General features: G+C 35.1%; 1 protein-coding gene across 1 annotated transcript; it reads right to left on the bottom strand.

Moving 5' to 3' along the window:
- Positions 1–1,171: 1,171 nt before the first annotated feature.
- Positions 1,172–19,130, bottom strand: LOC142624383 (E3 ubiquitin-protein ligase RKP). The gene is made up of 11 exons (XM_075797948.1): positions 18,958–19,130; positions 15,705–17,341; positions 11,179–12,003; positions 10,257–10,417; positions 9,077–9,215; positions 8,232–8,315; positions 7,229–7,510; positions 6,953–7,084; positions 3,475–3,674; positions 2,593–2,797; positions 1,172–1,829 (listed from the first exon to the last, which is right to left on the bottom strand). The coding sequence occupies exons 2-11, from the start codon at positions 17,199–17,201 to the stop codon at positions 1,530–1,532; spliced, it is 3,825 nt and encodes a 1,274-aa protein (XP_075654063.1). The 5' UTR covers positions 17,202–17,341; positions 18,958–19,130; the 3' UTR covers positions 1,172–1,529.
- Between the last annotated feature and the right edge of the window lie 1,677 nt (positions 19,131–20,807).

The raw sequence follows: 20,807 nt of genomic DNA, 5'->3' as shown, positions 1-20,807 counted from the left end.
GATTATCATGGGCATGGCTAATGCAAGACCTCTCCTTTTTCTTTTTGGTATTCTCTTGAATTCCTTTCAAGATATACCTTTCAGACGAAACAAGCACATTGTTGTGGAAGAATGCTACGTACAAAGAATTGCTTGACTATTAAGCCCAATAGTGGAAAAAGGCAAAGAGAAATTAAAGAGGTGAAAGCAATGTTTAAACCACCAATTCACCAAAATATCTTGTGTTTGGTATAGCAATTTGCCTCCAAATTTTTTCAATCTTGAGCCTACATTTTCTATTTCAAACTGTACTGCGCCCGATGCTCAAGTAACAAAGTAGTAATTTCATCTAGTATTGAGATTCTCCGACAGTTGAATTTCTTGGTTTATATATATATATATATAAAAAATCAAAGAAAAATATAATGAACTTAAAATATTGGAATCGTGACTCCTGAATCACAATTTTTTAGTTCAAAAAAGCTGAGTGCGCCTACTACTTGCATGAGTGTGTACGATAAAAAATTTCCATATTTTAAAGCTAGATGAACTAGATGTTCCAACTTTTTCGGTTGTGGTGTGTTTGTGCACGAATTTGTCTGGTAGGGTGTGGAGGCTTAAATTTGTGACGTGGGATGAAAGTATAAATAATTGTGTATAAGCAAATGAAAAGATAAGATAAAAAGTTATCTTTGCATCAATTTTTGTTTTTTAATAGTTATTGTTTACTAAGTGAGTGTATGAAATAGACAGGGCTCTTAAAACACTCTCAATCTTTTTAATTTGAGTTGTAAAAGATAAAAACGAGACAAGGTTTAGTAACTAAATATGAATGCTCGAACGTGGTCATTCACTATCGGAGAACGAGCGTCTGTCATAGTAAAAAACATTACTATTTGCTTTCCCATTTACGTATCGATTATTTGCTCAAACCTATCCAACGCTGATTGATGGCTAACCGTTTTTGGCCAATAATGTTAAAACAGCGCAGCAAAATTAGATGATTAAAATGTTCTTAGACCTCTTGAACATTAGAGTTGTTTGCACTTGGAAGTGGTGCACTTAGACCCCGTGTACTTTAATTTAGTCGATTAGTATATAAAACTTCAAATCTGTCTCACGTGATATGCATGTTGGCTTGGGTCCTCTACTTGCATATATATATATATATATATCTTGCATACCATACATGAGACCAAATTAAACTGAATTTCTCAATTCAGACACCTTGCAGAAATTTCTGAATACTGAGAAAAAAGTCCTTGACATTTACACCTCATATTTACAAAGTAACGCCCTCTAAATTATCTACAAAATTCTTTAGAACCCCATGAGAATATCTGCCCAACTCCATAGACTACCATTCTCCTATTAATCAAAATTATAATTGCAGCAACTTTAAATGGTTCCCCCCCCCCCCCCCCCTTTTTTTTTTCTAGCTAGTGTACCACTGCCTTCACCAAATTTGGCCTTCAAGCTTAAAGACTAGCTCGGAGTGCATTGCAATCCCCACAACCTCCAAGCATAGACACTAGCTAAATACCACTAGCTCAGATTTCATTGCTAATCCTGACAACCTCCACAACCGTTGCATTGCAAAAGAAACATCTCTGGCAATTTAAAAGATGCCTGGTTATACAGCCATGACAAGATCTATGGGAACAAGGCACAAACTGCGAATCTGCTTCGCCTGAATAACAGATGCAGCACGTGCTATCATCCCCATCAATTTCTCCCCCATATCCCATTTCGTCAATTACTTGTGACTCAGTCCGGCTAATAATGATGCTTGCAAATTTCTCTAGCCGCCCAAGTTTTCCAAGATACGCATCCCCCCTGAAGGATCCTGCCTGGAAAATCAATGAAAAGGGAATAGAGGCATAAATTCCAATTAAAAACCATTAACAAATATACTTCCTAGATGTTTCAAGCTAGGGCAAGCCAAAAACACAAATTCATGACACAAGCTGACAAGCTATTACAAACACCAAAATAGATGTGAACTCTATACATATGTTTATTTCATAAACTAATGCATGTTCCAGTAGAAATCCTCAAAAGCTTAATCCTCAAGATCAAAAAGAAAAGGAAGCTTGACTAATGTCCAGCACACATTGAGACAAGTTGTGATGGACCAATTTAGGTCTGGATATCTATGGATAATTTAACAGCAGCTACAATAAATTTGCAAATAGTTATACATTATGAGAACAAAATTAGGCAGAGAGGTGAATCTATGATATTTAATAAGACAGCATCATCAACATAATGTTAGTAAGCTACTGCACATTGTGCCTGAAGAATTGGCTATATAGAAGATAAAAAGGAGGTCATAATATTCTTACCCTATGTTTGAAATGGAGAGAGATGGAGCGAGGAGAGGGGAGGGTGGCCAGAATATAGTAATTTAATTTTTAGTATATTCCCCTCTTTTCTCCCACCATCTCTCTCTAATTCAAACATATCCTTGATCTATTTCATCAAAAGTGGCATCTTAAATATCATAAACTAAAATTGTTTTCCAGCTGCTGGGAGAAGCTTAAAATTGTTGCAAATACAAATATGCATACATATCACATACACACAGAGAGATAAAAGCAGTCAAGAACTAACCCAGTTATAATTCAAAAGATACTGGAAACCACAATGAACAGTTTTAGGGCAGTCCATGCTTGCAAATACACCCACAACATCATTGTGCTCCCTGCACTCTGCCCCAGAACTAGCATCCAACAAATTCAAGATGATCCCCACAAGAGGTGCCAATATCATGCCTCGGTTCACTTTCTCTAAAGAATGGCCATGTCGTCTAAGTGACCTGCAAAATTAACATGAAATAATATGAGAAAAAATGTAACCTTCCCCCTTAATTGCAGCTATGGATCACGTTAGGATAAGATATGAAGTCATTTATGAGAAGGCGTAGCACCAATTAAGGATACAGCAAGGAAGATTAGTTTGAGATGGTTTGGACATGATTGGAGAGGTAATTTTTTTTTGGGGGGGGAGGGGGGGAAGGCATGATCACATGGCTCTAAAATAGCCCGAGTGACGTAAAAGTATCTGTGTAGCCAAACCCTATTAGTTAGGATTAAGTTTTGGTTGAGTTGAGTAGACTGACTTAAATTATAGCCAATGTTACTTTGTACCAAAAAACAACAATCCCAAAGTTTATACATTTAAAGAATGATAAGAGATTATTTCATATAAGTTCAATAATACCAACAACAACAAAAAAAGAAAAAGAAAAAAAAAAACATAAATGCTTCAAGAAAATTACATTTGGAAACAAAAACATATTGAATGCAACACTTTTTTTCATGACCCTATATAAATAAAAATTTCCTTATTGCAGCTCCTCACCCAGCAATGAAAAAAGATGTTTCTTTCAAAGTACAATAAAATAATATTAAAGTTGAAAACAATCATAACTTAATTAGAAGAGAGAGAGAGAGAGAACAGCATGAATTTGTATTCCCTAGCACAGAAACTTACAAGTCAAAAATCTCTGCATCCACTGCTGACGTTACATGGTTCAAAATAAAGACAATCAGTTCAGTTAGCCGTCGAAGGTTTGTATCAGTTCCCAACAGGAATGCTTGAGGAATTTCATGGGTACAGAACTCCAATACCCTTGTAAGATTGCATGAGAGATCAAATATTACGCTGCATTTTCTTTGCTGAAACTCTAATACCTGCAAAGATGATTTACAACAATTACATGATCTTTGAAAAAGAAATGACAAGGAAATTCATTAGGTTCAATATAAGAAGGGGGGGGGGGGGGGGGTAATTAAAGCAAGAAGAAGAAAATCTGCACTTGCATAAAAATGAATAACAGTCAAACCATCAGAAACTACAAAAGCTGACAAAACCTTTAAGGTTAAAAAATAATAATATAATAATAATTACTTTGAATAAACTCTCCAGGTCTCATAATAAGTAAGAATTCTACCCATGAAATGATAGAGAACTAACACCAATACAAAACTAAAAACAGTTTTTCCCTATAATGAGTATCACAGCAGGATATACAACTACTTAGCAGCTGCATAAACCAACCCTCAAAACTGAGTATGGCGGAACTAACTTCAATCTGAACCATAATTATAAACAATAACCAGGACTGGGAACAAGTACAGGGTCAATCCAGGTTAATTAAACCATTAGCCAAATGAGACAATTTTGATAAGTCAAATTGAAACCAGACCTGAGAGAAATGAATGCAACAGTAGAGGCAGACACGGATTTTAAAACCCAGGTAAAATCCACTTGATTTGAAATTCAAATCTCTCTCTCTCTCTCTCTCTCTCTCTCTCTCTCTCAACAAATATCTGTCTTTTTTTTTTTTAATAGGTAAGAATAATTTTGTTAAAGGAAGACTACCTTATGTACAATGGACAAGCAGAAGCATAAAGAATGAATAAGGTACAAAAAGACAGTGGCTCTAAAAACACCACAATGGAATCACTATTCATAAAACCCAATGTGCAAGACCAATTAGATAAGGAACTAGAAAAGTTGCTAGCAACTGAATCCCCATACTTTCCATATCTTCAAATGTACGCCAATTACGTTCCCTCCATATAGTCCACATAAAACATAATGGAACTATATTATAAATATCCAACAAGTGCTTACACACCCAATTTCTCCAACCAAGCGTAAGATCAACAACCTTCTCCGGTAAGACCCAGTGGATCCCAATGATCCCAAAAAATCTAAAAACAAAGCTCCACAAGTCACATGCAACCATGCAGTGAATCCATCAATGGTTCACTGTCTTCCCGCCATACCAACACATACAAGTATACAACACCAACCATCTTTTTTTTTTAATAAATAACAAAACTTTATAGAAGATAGAAAAGCTCTCTTTATGAGATTATCACAAGTAAGAATTTTCCCCAATGTTTCCATCCAAATGAAAAGGAGACCCACTAACAATGCTCATAAAGGATGCATTAAGAGACTTTTCAAAATTACAATGCTAAGAGAACTCCTCAAAGAAGGCTATCACATCCGCTTCTACCACCCTCCAACAATGCTAAAAAAAGGCCATAGTGAACTCATCTGATCCCAGTGCTTTATCCCCCTTAAACTCACTCACTACCGGTAAAATATCCTCCTTAAACCTCCTCTCAAGTATACTACTCTTAGGGTCCGTTTGGATAGAACTTATTGCTGAAAACTGAAAACTGAAAACTGAAAACACTGTAGCAAAATAATTTTTAAATGTGTAAATAGTGCCGTGGGACCCATTTTTAATGAAAAAGTTGCTGAAAAGTGAAATTTGTGGGTCCATGAACAGTGCACGGATGCACTGTTCATGAGGAGAATTGGTCAACAACAGCGGCTGAAAAAAAAAAAAAAAAAAAAAAAAAAGCTGAAAACGCGCAATGAAGAGAAACGCAGACGTGAACGTGGATCCAAACCCTCTCTTAGTGTCTGTTTGGGAATAACTTATTTAGCTTTTTGCTAAAAGCGTGCTAAAGTATACTTGTACAATGAAAAAATTTGAAAAAGTGAGAAAAAGCGGGAAAGAGAGAGGTTTTAAAAAACTGTACATAAAAACTAAAAGTTAAAAGCTGAAGTTGATGCCAAACAGACTATTAGACTCCCCAATAGTGGCAAAGCCCAACCCATCAACTATACACCTCCACCCTTCCATTTCTTGATACAAAACCATATAGAAATGCACCACCTGATCCCTCACCTCCAAGTCCTCCTCAGAAAACAAACCATCCAACTCCACAACTCCTAAATGATTATACCTTCTATGAGAAATTGCCATCCTTTGAAAAAACATGGAATTCTTGTCACCCTCCTTAAGCCAAACTCCAAGGGGTTGGTTACGTCTGCCTAAATCAGTTGGTCTAGATGTTCTTAGGTATTGTGTGATAAATAGAAATCATATCTATTATATACCACATTAGCATGTCAGTATACCCAGACTGCACCATACAGCATCCACACTACTCACCGCAAGCACATGTAAACAAATTTCCCAAATCAATGTTGTGAAATTTGTCTTTTAATTCATATATTATGTAAAATCGTGCATAGTTGGGTTAATGATATCTAAAGATTGGGCTATAATTTTCCAGCACATTTATTTGTACTTCGCACCACACATTCCAGTGCTATAAAATGTGGCAGGGAAAAAATGGCTAAAAAAATGGGAAAATGTATTATTGTAGGTCACCCAGTTTTGCACTACTACGTTTCAGATTATCCAGCTTAAACCAGGTGGTTTCAATTAATCAGTGTTGTATGAAATCCAGATGCAGGTTAGTCCCATCCCAGGTTCACACTAAGTGAAGTCATTATGCTCAATAGTGGTCCAAATCAACACCCTATTTCCCCAACATTTTGCTACCCTGGCCATTAGGTATCTATAATCAGTATCATCATTAACCAAATTTACTCTAAAGATAAAGATCAGCTGCCGTGAACTTGTTCATCCAATCCATTTAATAGCTACTTCTTCTATTTGCTTGTGATCCTCCAAAAATTGTCTATAACTTTTTCCTCTCACATTCCCTAGCAACCCCACCTCTCTCTCTTTCTCCTTGCTTTTGTTCATTTAAGTCCTCTCAATCTCCCAAAGTGTTGCCAGAAGTCCACCATGCACTATACATGCCACATGTAGGTTGCGTTTGGGATAGCTTAATTGAGTAGCTTATTTTACTATTTAACTTATTTTTGCTACTATTCATGAGACTCATTGCACTCTCTAGTACTATCTATAGGTCACACTATATTATTTCAGTTAACTTTTAACTTTATTTACAGTACTTTCAGCAAAAAGTTTTCAGTTTCAGTTAAATAAGTTGTTCCCAAATGGACCTGTAATGTATGAAATGAGGAAAATAAATAAATAAAACCACCACTTCAACAATAACCATGTTTTGAAACAAACAAACAAACAAAAAACTATTTATTAGTGAGATAAGAACAAGATTACGCATACCTGGAATTTTTCTTGCATTTCTCGAATGGAAACTGAGAATTCTGTCATTGTCCAGCTGAGAGTATTAAATAAGCGGTTGAGGAAAGCTGAGAACAGATCTTTGTCATTGATGCAGGCTTCCCGTAGTAATCTCTTTATAAATGGATGAAGAGGCCCGAATAGAAGTAGTAAAAAATGGTCAGAAGTTATTCAACAGAATAGAGAGAGAGAGAGAGAGAGATCTAGCAAGAATAAAACATCATTATAATCAAAGAAAAAAAACTCTTCACTATTCACCTGGAAAACCACCGACGATGATGATGATTCCCCATGCTTGGAAGAACCAAAGCCAGAACCCCTACACAACCTCAGAAGAATATTGGTAACTGGGATCCAGGATCTTTGATCAAATGCTGACAGCAATGCTTTTGGCAACCTCAGGATTGCTGTTTCATTGTTCTCAAAAGCAGTCAAATATTCCCTGTACTGGACCAGGACTGATATAGATTGAAGGAGAAGATCCTTAAGATCTGCACTTGATATCCTTGGGTCATTGAAGTGGGCGACTACAAAAGTAACCTGATCAAAAAGACATCCGTAAGTAATTTATTTGACCCGCACTATTACACACATTTAACATTCTGAATAGAGCAAACATCATGAGTCTGTTGCCTGACTAACAGGCCCAAGTTTTAGCACATGTAAGATCTAGACATGTAGGAAGTCAGCATATCACATGCATATTATAATTAATTCCAAACTGCATGTAAGAAAAGCAGGTCAAATAATACCATGTACATTGTATCAAAGCAATAAAAACCCCACTATAGAAAATTATTGGAGCTTTCTAAAATTTGGTTGCTTTGTTTAGGACATGGAAGATACATAAATATATGTAGAATTCTTTACAAGAGCTAACCCTGTACTTTGTTTTGTCATTCATGTTGCACATATCAAGAGGCCATTGACAACAAAGCTTATATAATCACTGAAGGATAGGAACATTCTTTTTCTTGATGCATGACATTCCATTTGCCATGATTCCATACAGTTTTAAGTTTCTTTTTTTTTTTTTTTTTTGAGTGAAGTTTTAAGTTTCAAATGACTGAGATAAATGATAAATGTTCTTTCCCATCATCCTATAAGTATGTCACTAATCAATAATCCCGCAATAGATTACTCAAAATAGTTGTGAGAAAGCATTCATATTTTTCAATATACACTCTTATTTTTCCAAATTAAACTCAAAATAGCAAAAATAATTGGAAGAAGACGAAGAATGTTGACAGATGAGACATACAAATGAAGCAAGTCCCTGCTTGACAAATACCGCAGGGGGAACAAATGGGGGATCGCTCTTACGCAACACGTGAAAGCAGTCAACCTGTGACAGAGATTAGAATACAGATTAATAATAATAATGGAAACAGAATGTCAAAATCCCATTAAACATACAGGAAATAAAAATTAAGAACAAGCATAATATGAATGTTAGCAGTAAAAACTACTCATTAAAGTTCATAACTACTGGCTATGTGCGGTTTTTCAAAATCCTAACACGTGACTATTAATTTTGGAAAATATAAAAGATGAAAAGAGCATGAAAAGAGCACAAAGTCATACGAATAAAAAAGGCTCAAGAAAGATCAAGGGTGTGTGCGTGCAGGTGGAAATATAAGTATCAGTACGTGTGGTTGTCTTAGTATCTTCATATTCACCACCACAATTGGAGGACAAATACACAGACACAGGAGAGAATCTTGCTATTGTACCATGCTGATTATGCTGATTAGTAGCCAACCACCACTACTTCACATGCAGGCACACATGTTAAAAGAGAGAGAGCGAGAGAGTCAATATCTTTGAATGTCAAACTGCAATTTCACTATGCAACTCTATAACACCCTAATGTAGCCATAAAACATTCTGTTCAAGCTCACTGCAGTTTGCATTGATTTGATACACTAATGGCAAAAGATGCAAATATAAAACTTGTAACAATGTGCACACACCGCAACAGAAGAAAGAAGAGCAGGGAAAAGAGTTTATATATGCTCATGCAACAAATTAAACAATAACCATTATGTACAACTCTCATATAAAATGATATTACATGCTTTTATGTTGAATAAAGTCTCTATTTACCAGAACTTCCAAGTAAAATTCCGGTATGTAAACAAACACTGAATCTACTCTGCTAAGAACCAGAAGCAATTGGACAATCCACATGCACGTAGCATACATCCCTCTTTGCTTCCATCGAGAAAAGAGAGAAATGCGGTACCTGTAAAGCACAACAGTCACAATTAGAAAATAAGAATGCAAACACTCAACTTTTTTGAATCACAAGGTGAACTGTCACTTTCACCGACTTTCTTTTAAGATTCCCAACTAACAGCAGGGAAGCTTAAATACATACATGTTTTTCTTTTATAAATAATAACCTATCTCATTAATGATAAAAAATGGAAAACCATTCAAACGGCTCTTATATCTTTTTATTAAATGTGAATTTAAAAATCAAACCATTGAATTGCATGTTCTTTATGTTCTTAACATGCATGTCAAATTTTCATCCAAATGGGGTGTTATTTAGTATTCAATCAATAAACTTATTTTTTATGTATAATTTTTTACCACAAAAATTTGAAATTTAAACGTGTCATAAATGACATGACTATTGATCTTTGATCTTCCTAAAATTTTGCAAGCATAGAGGATATAATAAGAACATGCAATCCAATAGTTAAATTTTCAAAACTCACATCTAATCAAAAGATATAAGAGTTTGAAGGGTTTCTCTCCAAACTAGTTTGCAGAGAAACCTTTTCCATAAAAAAGAGAGAACATGGGTATTCACTGGTACACAATGTGTGTACAAGAGACAACCCAAAATAAAAAGAAATTAAGATCTAAAATTTAACATATGCAGGAAATCAAGAAAACTAGAGCAAGAAGATGGATTGTTTAGTCTACTCATATAGAATCATTAAGAACACATTCTTCAATCTCAAAGTTGGAGGTATCTCTTCCCTCAAATGTCCACTCATTCCTTTCTCTCCAAATACACCACATTAAACACAAGGGAATGACCTTCACAGCTGAAATACATTCACATATAGTCACAAAAATTTTCAACAATCATATCTTCCCATAAAAAGATCAGCAGATACCAACTTCATGACAAAGTAAGTTAACCAGGCAACATATGCACCCAAAACATCTGACTCAGTTACAAACTATGATAAGGGTAGAGATGAAAAAGAATAAACCATAAATACAAGCAAAATTGAACTTCAAAAATATTTCATTGTCCTCATCTTACCATGCACAATGTCTCACACAGTCAGTAACTTCTTCATGATAAAGATTCCGAGCTTCTTTCAAACGCTTTAATTGCTCAGTGCAAGTTCCCTCTCTTATTTGTTTATCAGTTTCCTCCAGAACAGAGATTGAATGTGACTGATGAGACATGTAATATGATGCCTACAATCAGAAGATTTTATTTCAGATTATTCACAACATCCCAAAAGAATCTAGGAATGTAACAACAACAGGTTAGTTACTCAGTAAAACAACAATGTAGACAAGTGAAAGGTCTTGAGAGTGGACATGAGAAGAGAATGCTACTAAAGGGGAGGGGGAGGGGGAGGGGGGAAGGTGGAAAATCAAACACAAAACACTTCTTTTCAAACTAAAACAAATTCTCATTTAAGGAAATGCTTTGAAATAACCAGGCATGGCAGTGATTTATAAGTCAAATGATGGGGGAGTTTGAGACCACACATGAGCGGGTGTTAGAATAATGGTTTTAATGATTAAATTCATCCGTTCCTATCAACTTAAGCTAATTTATCATGTGTAATAACAACAATATCAAAATTTTACTCCCAAAATTAACAAATCTTTAAAAAAAAAAATTAAGCTTCATCAAGTGATCAAAATCACTGATATTTTGCTGATGACCTTGAGTCCATGGGGACTTTGACCCTCAATCAATAACATACATACATAAATAGCGAGTGCTTTATCTATTCGCTTCTCTGTATCTTTTTGTTTTTCTCATTTTTACCGTGACACTGCATTTTATAATTTTAAGAAAGTGGATGGATTTCAGTCAAAGCAGTCACATCAATGAAGCATAACAATATGGATATAAGGTTTACAAACATGCAAAAACAGAAATGTTCATCAACATCAAAGCTCGTATACTTTAAAGAAGAGAATTTTCCATGTTGCTTCCTCACCTGCTTAAAGTTTGGTGCAAGGCCTATGTGATACAACAACAGTAAAGCATCCAGAAGTTCTTCTTCTGTTAGTGTAGCTGAAGACACATTACATTCCCTGGGTACAATCATCACATGTTGGACTGGACGATAATCCAATTCAGATTCAGATTGATCACTGGAGCTAGGCTTATTTGCTATCTCATCATTCAAAGTTCCAGCACTACATTCTGCAGCAACATGAGCTGATCTCTCTGGAATATGGTTGCAATGGCCAGTAGAACTTTTGGCTGTGTATATAATTGGATCCTTTGAGATTCTCGTGAAGTCATCATACCGTGAACTTGAACAACAACATGGTTTCTGCCTGGTTAAATGAGTTACTCTGGTTTCTTCGTCATCCATACAGCCTTCCTCCCACCGGATCACTTCCACTTCCTCATTCTTTACAGGATTTGATTTCAATAGATGATTATATGACCCTCCAAGCCTAGATATGCCAGTTCGATGAGGATCATTTTTCAGAAATAAGTACATGGGAAAACTTTGTTGACCGCCCCTATGAAGAAAACCAACATCCGGGTCAGTTTCGCAGCTCTTCAACCAGCCACAGATGTCCCCCATACCAAATCCTTCAGATAGAAAATGGAGTATGACTGTGTACAAAGAAACAAGAACAGAGTTGCTTGAAACTCCGGGAGGCAGTACATTACGATCTGCTCCTCTATTCTTTAATAAAAGATTCTGTAAAAATTTCCTGAACACTGAACCAGGCAACTGAGGAGGTGCAATAGGTGGTATGAATTGAATGACCAAGCGACAAAGGTCCCTATGCTTCTCCTCTATCTGCAAATAGAATTCGTGAGTCAGTTAATGGAAAATCACAACACTAGCATCCAAGACAAATATGCGTATTTTATGCACCTAAATATACTATAGAGAATATACAATTGAAGGAACCCCCCAAACAGTCAAGAAGTCATATTGAATATTTTGCACCACAAGGTCAAGCCTCAAGCATGATAAGCTCTTGTACAAAGAACTTAGAGAATACACTTTAAAAAAATCAGTACATTCCATATGTGAGTAGTACACATAATCGACCTGTCAGGATGCAGCCTAGTGGTTGGAGGCTTGGGATAAGCTGTACAACCAGACATCCTAAGATCGACCCCCACTAGGAGTTCCCCTGGATTACCTGATACACGATTCTGGCGAGTGAGGTCGAGTATCCGTGGTTTACTCCCCAAGGGTGGGTCCAAAGGGGCCTGCCTTGGTAAGATTCCACATCATCAAAAAATATTTAATTGATCGACACCACTCAAACAATAGCAGTTTGCCAAAAATTCAAACCTACATCATATAGTTGGAAGGGGACTTCTTCCTTCAAGTCAAAGATTAAATTACAAGCAGACAAATAAAATATGTGAATTACTTCAACATGGAACTAAGTAACTTTGCAGCAATTAAAAGAGAGACTTCAACCCATTGCTGATTCTTGGTAGCGCCATTTACTAAATAAAAACAGTCATGCCTTCAAGTTCTCACACAAATATGGCCCATCTGTACTTGACTTCTTATGGAATCCCACATAAGTTGGCTATGTACTTGGTTAGATTATGGATATAAGTACTTGTTGGGCTTCTCCACCTACAAGCTTCCTACAAGCTTAAGCTTTTAGGTTAAACAACTTAGTATGGTATTAAAGCCCACTTTGTTTTGGACCATGTGCCAAGCTTATATCTATTTGTTTTAGGTAGGTCTTCAGGGTCATTTTTCATGATTTCAGTTTATTTGGAGCTTAGACATAAGAGATGTCAAAGAATCCCACATTGGGTGGTCTGTGCTTGATTATTGGTATATCTACTTGTTGGCCCCTCTGCCTACAAGCTTAAGATTTTAGGTGGGATGCAGTAACACCTTCTAAACACCTCAAGGTCAGGCATGTTTTCACGACTTCATCAGTATGAATAAAATTTCCCACTAAACTCTAAAAAATGGGTAAAAAATTCAACTGCTACATTTTTTATGCCAGCAACATAGCAACTGGGTGACAACATTCATGTTAAACAAAGACCAAAGGTCTGCTTAGTTCATCATTTCAAAAAAGTAAACTGTCTCTTAATAGAATAAATTTAGAAGCACCAGCATCTTTAATTGTAGAAATAGTAAGAGTATTATGCATGTCTCATATGCTATACCTTGTGAATATGCTATATCAAGATGCCATGCCAACTACCATTTGTAATTGTCAACAAAAAAAAAAAGATTCAAGAGGGAGAGGCAAAAAGGTTATTTGACAAATGGAGAGTATTAATAATAAATATCTGAACTTGAACACGAATATCAATCAGACCAATAAAAAATAAAATAGGAAAATAAGAGTTTGATTCAGGTAAACATAAGTAACCTGAATTCACGTGCAACAAGGTTTTTTTTTACGCCGATAAGTGTGCTTACAAGAGAAAAGCTATGAAGCACGGGTGCGTTTTTAGATTCGAGTGCAGGTACGGGTGCAGGACTCGGTAATTTTTGAAAAAATAAGGTGCGGGTGCGGGTGCGGCGAGGTGCAACGATTAAAAAATTATTAAAAATATTTTAATTTATCTATTTTATATATTGCTAAGCATGCTTTTTTATATAATAATAATAGAAAACTCATATAATAATAATAATAATAATAATAATAATAATAATAATAATAATAATAATAATAATAATAATAAAAATATAGATAATATTAAGTAAAAAAAAAGATGTGGCTCTCACGTTCCCATTAAAAAAGAAAAAAAGAAAAAAATGAAGAGATGGCTCTCATGTGGTTGGTCAGAGAGGCACAAAAGACAAAGAAGGGGCTTTTTAAGTGTTGTCCACTTGTCCTTACCAAAAAGAGAAACAGAAGTTAGCAGAACTCTTAAAAAAAAAACAAAACAGAACAATGGCATACCAATGCCCAGTCCACCGGCGAAGCAAAGAAGACAAAGCAAAGAAGAAGCAAAGATATGATTTCAGTCCACCGGCAACAGTGGCGTAACAATATCCAGTCCAGTCCACCAGTATTTTCGGTTTAAGTTTTTTTTTTTTTTTACCTGCCGATTTCCTTTTTCCGGCAGAAACACACCGATATTCGGCCGATACGACCCAGATTGGCCCGATTTGGCGCCGAGTCAGCGCGAATCAGGAAACGAAAAAAAAAAAAAAAAAAAAGGCGACGCGGCACCGACACGCAGGCAGCCACGTCGCATGCCGCACCCCGCGTTGGACGCCGGTGCAGCGCCTCTGTTGCCGCATCCGTGCTTCATAGGAGAAAAGCCACATGCAAACCTTGTATCCTTCCCTATAAAATGCCTAAATTACCTCTGGGAAAAATGGCGATATCAAGAAGTTGTAAGAGTTACAACAGAGAAATTCAAACTCATTTTTGACACGGGTTTAGAACAAAAATTTGATATAGAATGGTAAGTTGCTAAGTACTAAGTTGTAGATTCCAAAAGTGAGTGAAAAGACTTGATTCATCTTAATCCTTCAAATTCAGATAGAAATTTTTATTTGACTTAATTAGAAAGATTTGCTTCTATTGCATTCTATCTCATGGTAATCACATTATGTGATATTTGGGAACTGCCCTCAATATTTTTTTTAAGGGAAAATTACACTAACCTCCCTCCAGACTACATGCATCCTCTCCTGTTTCAAATTACACATTAACCTCCCTTATGTGTTCCACACAGATCACCATCCCATAAATAACTGATGGGATCTTTTTCCTACATCAAAGAATTCATTAGAATATAAAATGCCAATTTTTCCATTAAAAGTACAATGGACACTTTTAGGGGAAATTAAAACATGGCAATAATATATCGATTGAACATCAATTATTTATACATTAACACTCATGCTTCTTACAAATTTTATGCACTGTTAATACTTATGCTTGATGATGCCATTACAGAAAGTAAAATGGTTCAAGAAATTTGAGTCTCATTGTAAAAACATAAAGAAAATATCCAAAATTTCAAAACCAAAAGAGGAGCAAGTGGTCAGTTTGTCAGGGAAGCAGCAGGATTAGTCCAATTGTTTGGGAGCAAGCTTACTCAAAATAATATTAGCTCCCAACAGTTGGTGCAATACATACTAAACCAAAACCACTGGCCATTGCAACTATAAAAGGAAAATTGGTATTTTACACATTGCACCCAATTTCCAATAGTTTCTGACTACGTCAACGAAATATCCCAACTTTTTTTTTTATATAACGTAGGGAACCTTTCTAATAAAAAGCCCTTTGAACTCACCTCTAAAGAAGTGCAAAGAAGTGCAAGCTAAATGAGAAGATGAGGCAAAATTCAGCAAGTTACTCAAACTTCTTAACCAGTATTTGCATACTTCTATTTTTGAAATTATATTATTAGCATTTAAAAATGAAATTCTTTGTCTTTCACTGACTACTTTTTCACTTTTTGGATCTAAGGTAGCATACACACTCAAAAAAATTATATATATACATACATATATATATATATATAATGTAGTTAAAAATGCACCTTACTAATTGCTTTGGATAAAGCAGTAGTTGTCAAAATCATGCCACTCTCACAGGACACGTCCTCAGATGAACTAGGCCACCACACTGAAGGCATCATGCACTCAAGATCCTCCTTGTTTGGAGACTTCAGTGAAAGAAATCCTTCAAACAAGAATTCAAAATCTGATGACTTCCACCAAAGCATCATTAATTTTTCTCGTCTTAAGATATGACAGGCCAATGCAAGATAAGAATATGATCCTGAATATGGGCATTCTGCTAGAACAAATGGTGCTGTTTTACAACCACATGAAAGGGCATTCATCAGGTGCTCAAATAACAAATGAGATTTTTCAAAATCTAGAAAGACGTTGATAGCTCTATCCAAGCTTAAATAATCATGTGGTGCCTGCCCTCCAAACACTTCCATCATGAATGACATAAATGGACCTCGACCTATATACTCCAAACTCCCAGCATCTGCTTCAAGTATAGAGAAAAATTCTTCACATATCCCATGGAATACAGGATCAAAAAGTTCTTCAAATGAAACAAACCTCTTCAATCTCCTCAATTTCTCAACAGAAGCATGGTCACCCTGCTCTTTCCGTTGCATATCCAAAAGCCTTGACAAGCATTGCAGCAACTGTGTAGCAAAAGAAGTTACAGAGGAAGGAGCTTGAATTGGGAAATAGCCTTCAATCGGGTACTTAAAGGGGCGGGACCCAAAATTTAATTCACAACGTTCACCTTGAGAAAGAGAAATTGCTGGATAATACCCCAAACCAGGCCCCATTTTGCGAATCTCATGAAAAGCCACTCCAAGTGAGATGCCATTCCTGTAGAATGAAATCTCATCATAATCCAAATCTATGCAACATCCAATGACATCACCGACAACCCATGACTGACCATATTCCTCAGCTTTGTTATTCCATTTCCTAACCCTTCTTCCATCAAATGCATATGAATCATCAGCGTCACCTACACCCTTATGTTCAGTGAAAGGGCAAGAAAGAGTTACCCATCCAAGCTGTTGTACACCTGAAGTTTCTAAGATAACTTCATACATCCATTTTCCTTTCCAAACACAAGCATTAGCCCTGGCACTACTGAACATTGCTAAGCTCTCTACAAGCAATGGTGACTTAATAATTCTTATATCACCACAAATGCTGCTATCTTCAAGACCAATGACAAGGGGACCACAACCATTATATATACAAAGTCCATCCCTATTTCTAACCAAAGAGCCCGAGCTCTCATAAAACTTTGAGAACTCACTCTTTGCAATAGAGCGAACAAAATTGCTGTCAACTGGACTAGTCAATGGACCAATTGATTTGTGAGGGAGACCAAATACATATTCAATCATTCGCTCCACAGACTGGTGACAAAAATCATCACAATATGAAACAAGACGGGTTTTTGACGAATTCTCTCTGTCATCCTCACCCTTCAAGATTACAGCCAAACCAGAAGAAAGCCCACCAATCCATAGGCCGTCTTCTGCCATTGGCAATATGCGGAATCACTACAAACCCTCAATTTTTACAGAACACAATCAAAAATCTTCAAAATTCAAATATCCTTCCAGAAATATTGATCCTTTCTAACAACACTTTGAACTCTTGTAAAATCTCCATCCTCCTGACCCTGAAATTTCCAATTCACAACACATATAATTGCAAACACAAGCTACAAAGAACTGTTTGGTTGCTAATAAAACTGAAGGCCAAAAAACAAAAACTAGCAAACACACACAGTCCATTTGTTTGATTATCAAACAATAAAAAAAAAAATTTTAAAAATTATTTAGCTTAGTTAACTAGGGAGCCCGAGAATATGAAAATTTCTCATTTTCTTTGCTTCTGCTTTTTCTCCCTCAGTTTTCTTGGCAACCAAACAGATATCAAATTCAAAAATTCAAAATGAATTTAACTTTTAAGAACTTAAAAAACATAAAAATTCAAAAACTGTCTATAAAGAACTGTTTGCTTGCTGAGAAAACCAGAGGCTAAAATCAAAATTCAGCAAATACAGTCGCTATTCTTTTTTTTCATTTCTTTTTTTTTTTTTAGAAAATGTTATCTATTCATTTGATTTGCCAAACAATACATAAAATTTACTTAGCTAAGTTAAGTAAGAAGCCCAAGAATTTAAAATTTTCTAATTTTATTTGCTTCTGTTTTATCTACCTAAGTTTTCTCCACAACCAAACATAAATGAAATTAAAATGAATTAACTTTTAAGAATTTATAATACATAAAAATTCAAAAATTATCTATAGAGAACTGTTTGCTTGCTGATAAAACTCAAGGCCAGAAAACAAAAACCATCAAATACGCACTGTCTATTCGTTTGATTTACCAAACAATAAATAAAAGTTACCTTAACTGAGTTAAAGTAAGAAGCACAAGAATATGCGAAGTGCTAGTTTTATAGATCCTGTCTTTCTTCCTAAGTTTTCTCAGCAACCAAACATAAATCAAATTAAAATTAATTAACATTTAAGCAATACATAAAACATTCAAAAACAATCTATAAAGAACTGTTTGGTTGCTGAGAAAACTAAAGGCCAAAAAACAAAAACCAGGAAATACATAGTGTTTATTCGTTTGATTTACCAAACAATACATAATAGTTACTAAGCTAAGTTGACTAGGAAGCCCAATAACATGAAAATTTCTAATATTATTTGCTTCTGTTTTCTTAGCAACCAATTAGAAATCAATTTCAAAATGAATTAACTTTAAGAACTTACAATACGTAAAAGTTCAAAAACAATCTATAAAGAACTAGTATTTGCTTGCTGAGAAAACTAAAGGCCAAATACACACAGTCTATTCGTTTGATTTACCAAACAATTCATAAAAGTTACTCAGCTAAGTTAACTAAAGAAGTACAAGAACCTGCAAATTGCTAATTTTATTTGCTCTTGCTTTTTATTCCTAAGTTTTCTCGGCAACCAAACACAAATCAAATTCAAAATGAATTAACTTTTAAGAACTTACAATTCATAGAAATTGGAAAACAATCTACAAAGAACCGCTTGGTTGCTGAGATAACTAACCAGCAAGTACACTCTGTCTATTCGTTTGATTTACCAAACAATACACAAAAGTTACTCAGCCAAGTTAAGTAAGAAGCACGAGAACATGCAAGTTTCTAATTTCTATTGCTTCTCCTATTTCTCGGCAACCAAACAGAAATCAAATTTCAAAATTTGGGAACGAAAATTGAAAATGAATTTTTATGTTATAACAACTTACAGGAGTGGCTCATGCTCTTCTTCTATTCTCGCTTCGGAACAGTGAAAGGCGGCGGAGGCAAGGCATGCTAGGGTTTTGCAGAGACCGTTGATTGAGAGAGAAAGAGAAAGCTTTTAAAGAGAGAGAGCGTTTTAGAGAGAGAGAGTTTGTTTTGGATTTTCTAAATGTTCGCCAAAAGTTTGGGGAGAGAAGTGAACGAACGAACCGAAGCCATAGGTTAGGGACAGTCAGACAGAGCAGCCGCGCCAAGCCAACTCAGCTGTGAGAGAGAGAGAGCTCAATCGAACGAAAATTGACCGACACGTGTCCACCTCGCGTGGGACTTACGGGTTGCTGACGTGGACGCTCAGCTAATGTGCTCCACCAGGTACAAACCGCCTTTTGTGCTTCAAAGATGAAAAATTATTTTCCCCTCCCAAAGTACCACCATAAATGAATATTTTTTCATCATATAAATGATGGTTTTCACTCATTAATCTTATAGTAGAATTTACTATTTATGTGAGAGGAAACAATACGCATGTATATAATACTCCAGGAGTACCTAACCATTTTCCTTGGAAGAGTATTGTTCTGTTCTGTGACTCGGTCAACTCAGGCTACTCAGCTATTTTCAAAGGTCCCTTCTAAAAATTTTATAAAAAAAAACTATTTTCAAAGGCCAAGTTGTCACTATAGTGTGCTACTCAGACGGGGATCAAGGAATCAATGATTTTTTATATGCACACGTGACTCTAATTATTTCCACTTTTTTTTTTTTACCAACAATTAATTTTGCTTAAATTATGCAAAATACACAAAGGTCAGAATTTATAGGTATGACTTATCCTAAAAGTGTGAGTATTGTAGATTAACTTGCATTTTTTGTTGTTTTTAATGGAGAAATTAAGAATTTAAATTTTTCAACCCTCAATTATTATCATACATTTAAAAAATAAATAAAACAAAACAAAAACCAAGAGTACTATAAGTTCATGCCAATAAACTTAAATTTTTATTATATTATTGTGTTTGTTTAGCAAAAAGAAAATTCATTCCCTTAGTTTTTTCAAACTCTTGTTGTCACACGTTTGGTAAACAAAGACTAAAATTTACAAATTTTTACCTCATGTTTAACAAATAAATTATCAAAAATTACAGATTATCAAAAAGATTATTGATTAACTTGGAGAATCTAGATACAACATTTAAACAAATAATAATCTATATATAGGTGGAGATTCAAGTTTGTATAGACAATCATACTAATTTGTCCAAAAATGTAGTAATAACTTCACAATCTAATTTGGTGGCTAAACCCTTTGTTAATTCTTTTTTTCCATGGTAGCAACCAGCTAACCCCTTGTTTTGTTATAGTTTTTAAATTAATATTTCCAATACAGATATGTATAACTTGGTTCCCCTTGTTTCTCAGAAAAAAACTTGGCTCCCCTTGTTTCTCAAAAAAAAACTTGGTTCCCTTATTAATTTTATTTGGCCATATCCATAATTTAAAAGACAGGGAATGTGTGCTGCATATGTTTATATAAAAACATCGTCATCAATATACAAGTCACTGTGCATGTTGTGTAGTATCTTTACGTAGCACTCTTATATATCATTATATCAATAATCATTACAAAAAGTTTTACACTAATGTCGTATATGATACTTCAAATGACATGTTTGATTTACTTGTTAAAAAAAATTGACATGTTACATTTCAATCATCTTCAGGTGACCGTTTGAAGAGGTTGTTCCATTATTTTATATATATATATATATATATATATATATATATATATATATATATATATATATATATATATTTATATTTATATATATCCAGCTGCAAATTAGAGCTAGCAGCC

The sequence above is a fragment of the Castanea sativa genome, chromosome 2 (genome assembly GCF_040712315.1).
Source record: "Castanea sativa cultivar Marrone di Chiusa Pesio chromosome 2, ASM4071231v1".
In the NCBI taxonomy this organism is placed as follows: Eukaryota; Viridiplantae; Streptophyta; class Magnoliopsida; order Fagales; family Fagaceae; genus Castanea; species Castanea sativa.
The sequence above is the reverse complement of the archived record's forward strand: the minus strand, read 5'-3'. Positions and strand labels throughout refer to the sequence as shown.